Below are 10,497 nucleotides of genomic sequence, written 5' to 3'. Positions count from 1 at the left end.
CTCTTGTCAAAGAGCAAATCAACCTAAAGGGAATAGATCCTGGTCAAGAGTCAACAAAGACCATGGGCCACTTTAACTTAAAATTACAACCTCTAGATTCCAAACAAAAATCGATCAGCTACAAATTCCATGTCGTAAGAGAAATTGACATACCTTATGATGGCATAATCGGAACTGATATGCTAAACGCTTTTGGGTGTAACATTAATTACACTAAGAACACTCTAAGAATCAATGATGTAAATATAAAGTTACTATTCCACGAACCTGTATATAACATCCCTCCGAGATCTGAAATGGTCATCGAATGCTCTGTCTCAAATCCTGAAATAAAAGAAGGTATCATACAAGACCAAAAACTGGTCAAAGATCTTCTGGTAGCCAATTGCCTAGTCAAGGTCAAAAAGAATAATAGAATAAACTTGACTGTGGTTAATACATCCGAATCTTCTATATCCATAAACTCCAACTTAAATTTTACTCTGAATCCCGTAGAAGAAGTCCAATCATATCCTAAGCAGCAACCTCATTCGCATCCTGTTAATAATATCCAATATCAAGACTCTTATCGCCGTACCCAAGAAGTTCTGAACCAACTTAGAACGTCGCATTTAAATTCAGAAGAAGTGAATGCTCTATACAATCTCTGTTCCGAATACTCCGACATCTTCCACCTTCCAGGTGAAATATTAACACACACAAATGCACTAAAACATTCCATAAAAACCACATCTCAGAATCCAATTCATGCCAAATCCTATCGATTTCCTGAAATCCATAAGGCTGAAGTAAAGAAACAAGTTGACCAAATGCTATCTCAGGGAATAATAGAGCCTTCCAAATCTCCATGGTCAGCCCCCATATGGGTGGTCCCTAAAAAGTTAGATTCATCTGGTCAAAGAAAATGGCGTATTGTCATTGACTATCGTCAACTTAATGACGTGACCATAGGAGATACTTACCCAATACCACAAATCAATGAAATTCTTGACCAACTTGGTTCCAGCAAATATTTCAGTACTCTAGATCTTGCCTCTGGTTTTCACCAAATCCTTGTAGAAGAAGAAGATAAAGAAAAAACTGCTTTTTCAGTTCCTGAAGGTCACTTTCAATTTGCTCGTATGCCATTTGGGCTCAAAAATGCCCCTTCAACATTCCAGAGATTAATGAACTCGACTCTATCCGGTCTCCAAGGGACACGATGTTTCGTGTACCTGGATGACATTGTCCTTTATGGTTATGACCTTGATCAAGCCATAAATAACTTGCGATGTGTTTTCCAACGTCTAAGGGAGTACAACCTTAAGTTACAACCTGACAAGTGCGAGTTCCTGAGGCGAGAGGTTGCCTACCTTGGCCATATAATTACAGAACAAGGCGTAAAACCTAATCCTGAAAAAATAGAAGCCGTAATTAATTTCCCAAGACCAGAAAATCCAAAACACATAAAATCCTTCCTTGGTCTAGTTTCATATTACCGTAGATTCATTCCAGACTTCTCGAAGATCGCCAAACCACTAACTCATTTATTAAAAAAGAATATTCCTTTTGATTGGCAAAACCAACAACAAGTAGCCTTTGATGAATTAAAAACCAAACTCACCTCTGCTCCTGTCTTAATTTATCCCGATTTTATAAAGCCATTTATCCTAACATGTGATGCCTCAAACCATGCAATAGGCTCAGTACTCTCCCAAGGTCCCGTAGGCAGGGAAAGACCAATTGCCTACGCTTCTAGAACGCTAAATAAAAGTGAATGCAATTACAGCACTACGGAGAAGGAACTCCTTGCTATAATTTTCGGCTGTAAAACCTTCCGGCCTTATCTATATGGCCACAAATTCCAAATTGTAACTGACCATCGCCCATTAAAATGGCTTTTTAATCACAAAGACCCATCCAGTAAACTCCAAAGATGGAGACTCAAACTCGAAGAATATGAGTATGAGATAGTTTACAGAAAAGGTAAACTCAATTCAGCAGCTGATGCCCTGTCTCGATATCCATCCGATTTTCTAAACCCTGTAAATGCAATCAATACTGACGATGCTCGTGGAGAAAATGAAATACCTCCACTAAATCCAATTGCCAATGCTGATCCAACAGAACAACAGCTGGATGATGAACAGCTTATTCCAAGTCCATTGAGTGTTGATCTAGGCTCACTTTCTCCGATTCCTTTTGAACATATAGATTTCGACCTCCCTGGTACTTCTTCAAACCCTGAACCGGAAAGGGATGTTGTCAATAATCCAGAAATTATACTAAACCCATCTACTTCAACCGACTTACCCGTTCTAAATCCTTTAGACTTGGATCTCAGCCTTCCAAACTCTCCATTTAATCCTGAAACCCTACTAAATCCTACTAATTCCAACAGTGAGAATTTACCTGTATACCAAATCCTGTTAATACATCCGGTGAATCCTATTCCGATTATCTGAAAGCAATGTCAAATAAAAATTATAAATATAATACGATTATCCACGAGTATGCCAATAAATTGCTATCCTCTGATTCTAAAACAATTATTGTTCCCACTTCAATTGATCTAGACGAGACAAATCCAAATGTCGAAGAAATCCTCGCCAACAACAACGACAACAGTGAATTCCTAAGTAGGGAAAGAACACTTCATTCATTCATGACTCTAGAATCAAACGATAAACACTACTATTTCCTTTTCACCAAGGCGCATTACTTCGATGATATAACTTATCCTGAATTGTACAAAACTTTACAAAATCTCCGAAATGAATTGCTTTTACAACCTGAGACTCCTAACGAAATTTCAATCTCTGATTTCAAGGACCCTTTTGTAAAATTATCCTATACTAAGTTATATAACATCCTGGCCTATCTATTCCATAACACTAACATCACCATAAAAATTTATAGAAATACCCTAATATATCCAACCCCTAGTGAAATCCCAACTATACTTAGGGAAAATCACGATCTACCCATTGCAGGTCATGTGGGTTCCACAAGAATGTTAAATCGAATAAAAGAAAGATACAGCTGGAAGAACATGAGATCAGATATAGAGAACTATGTTAGAAAATGTACTCAATGCCAATCCAACAAAGCACTACGCCAGATTAACAGGGCTCCAATGCAAATTACATCAACATCCACTGCACCCTTCGAAAGAATTAGCCTGGACATTGTGGGTCCACTACCAGAAGCTGGTAGAATCTCCTTGAAATACATACTCACCTTGCAAGACGATTTAACCAAATTCTCTACAGCTTATCCCATTACCAACGTAACTGCTGAAGAATGTCTAGAATGTCTTGTTCACTTCATCTCCCTTTTTGGGTTGCCCAAAATGATTTTGACAGATCAAGGGACGAATTTCACCGCCGAACTCTTTAAAGAAACCTGCAAATTCTTAAAAATCAAACAGATTTGGTCTGCACCCTATCATCCCCAGACTCAAGGCGCTCTTGAGCGAAGCCATTCAACCATCAAGGAATATCTTAAATCCTTCGTAAATGAAAACCAATCAGACTGGCATAAATATATTTATACCGCCATCCTAGCTTATAATACCAATATCCACTGCACTACCAAGTTTTCTCCACATGAATTATTATTCGGCCAAAAACCCTATTTCCCTGATTCTCTTTTTGAACCCAATCCATCGGGGACCTATCACGAATATATTAAAATGCTTCATCATCGATTAAAACTATCACGTGAAAAGGCCCTGGAATATATCGCGAAATCCAAAGAAAGATCCAAACAATATTATGACAGACATTCCCGTCCAGTTGAATACAAAGTAGGTGACATGGTTTATGTAAAGAACCATGCACGCCTACGTAAAGCTCTTTCACCAGTATGGAAAGGACCATATAAAGTAGTTAAAGTCCATGGTAACCATACACTTTCCGTTTTAATTAACCGGCGTCATGTTAAACAACATTATGACGAAATAAAGTTGGCAACAACTTAATTTAGTTTAAGATCAGTTTAGTTTAAGTCTATATATTAAGTTTAGCTTAGTACTTACATATTTTAAATTTAAATAAAATATATATACATATATATATATATATATATATTAAAAATACATATATTTATATTTCCAGTCCAGCAGTATTATGTCAAGGCATAAAGCACGATGACTACATCGAACAGATTACAAGCAGTCCTGGAATTTATTTTAACCCAATAGGTTCAGTTAAATTAGTTAATGATTATTTACACGTAGTAATACCCATAGATTTAGAATACATAAAACCCCATATTAACAATATCAATAGTGTTTTACATACATCCCAACATCTTTGCACGAAAAGTAATACATTAACCGGTCTTGAATGTCAAAATATATTCCAACCACTCATTCCCATGCTCGAAGATTTGACACGGGATTACCATTCTTTATCGCATCTGATTTCATCCAGAAGTAAAAGGTCAGCATGGATACCTGGTATTGGTATCATTTTTAAACACATCTTCGGTACCATGGATGAAGATGATGCCATCAAATATGGTAATGCTATACAACAATTAAAAAACAATGACAAAAGCTTATTAAATTTAGTTAAAGAAAACATTCTCATCTCCAGAACAGCTATAATTAATTTTAATGAAACCTTAATCGAAATTAACAGAAACGAAAAACGTCTTAACGACGTTATCGAAAATTTGACGTCACATATTAACAATATGACAATTATCACGAATTCAATACTGGCCAAGACCGCTATGCAAGAACTGTTTAGTGCGCTCCAATCAAGTTTGTTAAGTTTATCTTACAGATTAGAGGATATTGTAAACTCTATTTTGTTTGCAAAAACCAATACATTACATCCATCCATCATAACACCGAAGGATCTTTATAATGAATTGGTTACCAATGTAAAACACTTACCCAAATTCTCAGAATTCCCTGTAAATTTAGAATTGTACAATATACATATAATAATCAAACTGTCAGAAATTATATCATGTATCTTAGACAATAAGCTAGTATATACAATTAAGATTCCTCTAGTTTTAATTTCTCCTTTCAATTTATACAAAGTTATTCCAATCCCTGTAGCTCATAATATTGAAACACCTAGCTCATTTGCCCTAATTGTACCGTCGGCATCCTATATTGCTATGAGCAGGGACAAATCGGAATATTGTATCTTTAATGATTTGAATAGAAATTGTAACCTAATAGTTAAGAATTCATATATATGTCATGAAGTTGCTAAATTTAATATTATGAATGAGCCGATATGTGAAACGGAAATAATTACTAAAGTCATACATTCACTTCCAAATGAATGCAAAATTAATTTTATCTCAGGTATTGTTCATATTTGGCAAAACATTGGAAATAACCAATGGGTTTTTACACATTCTGAACCAACAAAGTTGCACATTGACTGTGAAAATGAAAACTTTGATACCATTCTACTTGGCACAGGGATAGTAACCCTAAAACCAAGATGTAATGGTTATTGTAAAAATACAAAGCTTATTGGCACAACCAATCTCACGATTAAAATAAATAAAATATTTTCAGACTTTAATTTAATTAATGACACTTGCTGTAACCTAACAACGTTTAATAAATTAAACTTTACCTTACCCTTAAGATCCCCTTACTCTCAAATCAATTCTGACAATTTCATGAAATTAAACATCAGAGCAAATGACGCTCTAACCCTAATAAAGGAATTAGATTCCCGAATTAACACCGAATCCATACCGACTCATTCTATTATTTCATATGTTTTTATAAGTTTTTGTATATTATTTATAATTTACTATTTTTGTAATAAGAGATGTTCAACCTTTTATTCAAAATACAGGGTAACCTCTACCCCTAATAATACAGATAACCCGGATAGTAATAATGATATTCCTCTTTCTCAACCACGCTTAAGAATTGTTTAAGTTAGTAAACTTCGCCTTTAAAACGCGTAAGTTTACACTTAACCGGGGGGCTGTTACATCCCTCAACTGCTAGCTGAACAGCTGACCCAGCAGCTACTCTATCTTGACCAGGTGTCAGATCGGGTAGATGCCGGCAGTCCGGTCCCACAACTCGAAAAGGTTGCACGTCTATTACTATTTCTTTGGAAACCCAAGTATTTTTCCCAGTGTACTAAAATTCATTATATTATTCTGTGTAAAAACAATTTTATTTTTTTTAAAAACCCTGTCGGATTTTCCGTCGTAACAGAACTCACGATTGTATGTTCGCCTACCCACAACTAAGTCTTAAAAAAAGTGAAAAATATGCCCACGACAACCTGATAACACCCTCGGCCTCCGTTATATACAACATTTCCGAACGTTTCTTGTGACGATGAATTGAATAAATGCCAATCCAAAGCATTCTAAAAAAAAATACATAACATAAGAATAATTCATCTAACACTTACACACCTGCACAGTCCACATCTATAAATCAGCATGATGATTCCCCTCAAGAAAGGACAAAGAAAGTCCCACCACCCCCGCCAATAATTGTAGACGATGTAACAAACTATCAGTCATTTTATGACTTATTAACAGAAGGTCCATCCGGAGACTCTTTTCGAATCAAAATGTTAAATGGCAACAATGTTAACATAAATGCCAACAACGAAGATACATATCGGTCAATCACTAAGATACTGACTGCAGGGAATTTCCTATGGCATTCTTATGAAAACAAGCAAGAAAGGCCCATTAAAGTCATGGCCAAAAAGTTGCATTTTACTTGCAAGCCAGAAAGAATAATCGAAGACCTACAGAATAAGGGGTTTAAGGTTGAAAATGCCGTCAACAAGCTAAGGTGGAAAAATAAGGAACCTCTAAACATGTTCTTGCTTAGCTTTAAAAATGGAGAAGACATCAACAAAATTTATAGAATCACTTCGATTCTTGGATGCAAAGTGGAAATACATCCACTGAGATCATCAAAGCTCATACCACAATGTAATAGATGTCAAACGTATGGGCACACCCAAAAGTACTGTTCTAGAGAGCCAAGATGTGTCAAATGCACTGGAAAACATCTGAGTATTGAATGCAAAAAACCAGCTGAGCAGAAACCTAAATGTATCCACTGTGGGGAAGCTCATCCAGCTAATTATAGAGGCTGCATAGTAGCCAAGGAGATGCAATCCATTAGGAACAAGAAATACAAAAATCCATCTTCTCAAAACACTCAAGCAGCAAGTGATAAAGCAAAACAAACTCCAGCTATTAAGAACCGACTTGCCGAAATCAACAAAGGAAATCCTAATAAAAAGGTAACATATGCACAAGTAGCATCAAATAAAATGTCCGACAGTAATAACACGAGCGATCCTACCTCAAATAAACTAGACGAGATCCTAAAACTATTGTCATCATTTGATGATCGCTTGCGAAAACTTGAAAAAAGCAATAACAAAGCTCCCTTTAAAACCAAATAATGGGAAAGGAACTAAAAATATTGGCATGGAATTCTAATGGACTATTCCAACATCAATATGAGCTACAAGTAGTCCTAGATACTGAAAATATAGACATATGTCTGATCTCCGAAACACATTTTACAAAAGAATCCTATATCAAATTTAAGGGATATAAAGTATACCATGCCCTACATCCCAATAATTCAGCCAGAGGAGGTAGTGCTGTTATAATAAAAGAGAATATTTCCCATTACGAAGAAAGTAAACATGAGGAGTTAGAAATCCAAGCAGTGGCAGTAAATATCAAAACAGAACGATACCCAATTACAATAGTAGCCATATACTGCCCACCACGGCATTCTCTAAAAAAATATGAATACACAAGATTCTTGAGTCAATATGGACACAGATTTATAATTGGTGGCGATTTTAACGCCAAAAATATTTTCTGGGGCTCTAGACTAACAACAACAAAAGGAAAAGAATTGTTGAGTGCGAATTAAGACCTAAGATGCGACGTGATCAGTACTGGTATGCCGACCTATTGGCCTACTGATCCTCGAAAAACCCCAGATCTGATAGATTTCTTTATATCTAAGAATATCTCACCAAAGTACCTAAATATTGAAGGAAAATACGATATGAATTCGGACCATTCGCCAATATTGTTAATATTGGATAAACATAACATTGCATTCAAGGAAAGCAAGCTCACTCTTGTGAATAACAATACAGACTGGGAGAGCTTTAAAATAGAGTTAGCCAATATTATAAACCTAAAGGTCCCCTTAAAATGCCCAGACCAGCTCAATTTGGAAGTAGCCAAATTTATTACAGACATACAAAAATCAGCCTGGAACAATACGCCATTCATTAAAAAATGGAGTAAGGGTGCCACCTATCCGAAGGAAATTATCCACCTTATTAGAATAAAGAGAAAGCAAAGAAAAAAATGGCATGCCTCGAGATCGCCAGAAGACAAAACAACACTTAACAAACTCGCGAAAACAATCAAGAAAGCAATCAAAAGTCATAACGAAAATAAGTTAAATGATTACCTACGAAGCTTGACCAATGATCGAGAAACTGACTATTCTCTTTGGAAAGCAACGGGAAATCTAAAAAGACCCATCACACATATACCACCACTTAAAGACTCAAATGGAAAATAGGCTATCAATAACATTCAAAAAGCTAATAGATTCGCTCAGCATCTGGAATATATATTTCAACCAAATGAGGGCCATTCACTTGATCTTAGTGAGAATGAAGAAAGACAAGATGATCGGCAAAATATCAGACTTGTGACACCAAAAGAAGTATCTGAAGAAATAAAGTTCAATTTAAGCAAAAAAAAATCTCCAGGATACGATCTCATTACTGGAGAAATTTTAAAAAACCTTACCTCGGAAAGCTTTAGTGAAACTTACCAATCTCATAAATGCGTCATTTAGACTGAGACATGTACCTGAGTTATGGAAAGTTGCTGAAGTCATTATGATTGCCAAACCGGGGAAACCACCCCATGAAACAACATCATATAGACCAATCTCTTTATTACCAGTTATTTCAAAGTTGTTTGAAAAATTATTACTCAAGAGACTAAAACCCGTACTAGAAGATAGAAAATTAATACCAGATCATCAGTTTGGATTCCGAGAAAAACACTCAACGATAGATCAAGTCCACAGAATAACTGATATAATAGAGAAATCATTAGAAAATAAGAAAGTGTGTTCTACAGTTTTCTTAGATGTAGCGCAAGCTTTTGATAAAGTATGGCACGAAGGGCTTATCTATAAACTCAGAAATATGCTACCAAAGTCATTTGCAGATATCCTTGAATCATACATTTCAAACAGATGGTTTAGAGTTCGTCAAGAAGATGCGTATTCTGAACTCAAGGAAATTAAAGCTGGGGTACCACAAGGAAGTGTCTTAGGTCTGGTCCTGTACTTATTGTACACCTGTGATATTCCAGCACTAGAAAATAATACCATTGCAACATTCGCTGATGACACTGCGATTATAGGAACTGGTGAAAGTCACGAAGAAGCAGTGGAAAAAGTTCAAGTTGCCATAAATAAAGTTAACGAATGGACTATAAAGTGGCGAATTAAGCTTAACGAATCGAAATCAATGCATATAGATTTTACCAATAAGCGACCGAAATATCACCCGATTTATCTAAATCGGCAACTTATTCCATATGTAAATACAGCAAAGTACTTAGGTATGACGCTAGACGCAAAGCTTCGATGGAAAGCTCATGTTAAAAAGAAACGCGAGGAGCTGGAACTACGTTATAAAAAAATGTATTGGCTGCTTGGAAGGCACTCAACACTCTCTATAAATAATAAACTTATGCTATACAAGCAAATTCTGATGCCTGTATGGACGTATGGTATACAACTCTGGGGGTGTACTAAATCGACCAATGTACAAGTAATACAGAGATTCCAGAACAAAGTACTCCGGGAAATAACAAATGCACCCTGGTATGTAAGAAATCACGATCTCCACAGGGACCTTAAGATAGAGTTCGTATACAAAGTCATCCAAAAGTTCGCAGAAGCTCACCAACATCGACTTCATCATCACGTTAATTTCGAGGCTGTGAAGCTTCTAGATAACTTGGACATAAAAAGAAGACTCAAAAGAACCAAGCCGTTCGAACTAGTGTTAAAAAGTGCATAAATGCAGTGATTGTGTAATAGTGTTTGTGCTACTATATTTTTATCTAGGTCGCAATAACATAGTGGACCGTAAGCATATTAGAATAAACTAAGGACAGTTATTGGACTGAAATTAGATTTAGAAATTATTCATAAGTAGAAGTTTAAGCTAGAATAAAATTACTAATTAGCCCATAGGCTAGATCGTAGTAGGAATAAAGCTACCATTATATAATGGATGTTCCAGCGCAGCGCTTCGTTGTGATTGTGCTAAATTTATATGGATTCTGCATTGCGTGTAATTTTACGTCAGGCTCTTTAGTGTGATAACACGTCATAGTTGTATAAACCCAGTCCGCCATTGTTTACGTACAGGTCGATTAATAAAGCAACTAATATCTAAAGTTAGTGTTATTTGTGCCCCA

The 10,497-nt window shown here is 35.9% G+C and overlaps 1 protein-coding gene across 1 annotated transcript; it reads left to right on the top strand.

The window, feature by feature from the left end:
* The first annotated feature begins 2,992 nt into the window (after positions 1 to 2,992).
* Positions 2,993 to 5,837, top strand: LOC123879838. The gene is made up of 3 exons (XM_045927732.1): positions 2,993 to 3,268; positions 4,072 to 5,655; positions 5,820 to 5,837. The coding sequence occupies exons 1-3, from the start codon at positions 2,993 to 2,995 to the stop codon at positions 5,835 to 5,837; spliced, it is 1,878 nt and encodes a 625-aa protein (XP_045783688.1).
* Positions 5,838 to 10,497: the final 4,660 nt, after the last annotated feature.

This window comes from Maniola jurtina, chromosome W, assembly GCF_905333055.1.
Source record: "Maniola jurtina chromosome W, ilManJurt1.1, whole genome shotgun sequence".
Classification (NCBI taxonomy): domain Eukaryota; kingdom Metazoa; phylum Arthropoda; class Insecta; order Lepidoptera; family Nymphalidae; genus Maniola; species Maniola jurtina.
Note: the sequence above shows the minus strand (reverse complement) of the source record. Positions and strands in the feature narration are given on the sequence as shown.

Excerpts from the sequence above, each read along its gene's own strand:
- LOC123879838 (XM_045927732.1), top strand. The coding sequence starts at position 2,993 with ATGTTAAATCGAATAAAAGAAAGATACAGCTGGAAGAACATGAGATCA. Across the intron at positions 3,269-4,071 it reads CAGCTTATCCCATTACCAAC|AAAAATACATATATTTATAT; the intron begins GTAACTGCTGAA and ends TATATATATATT.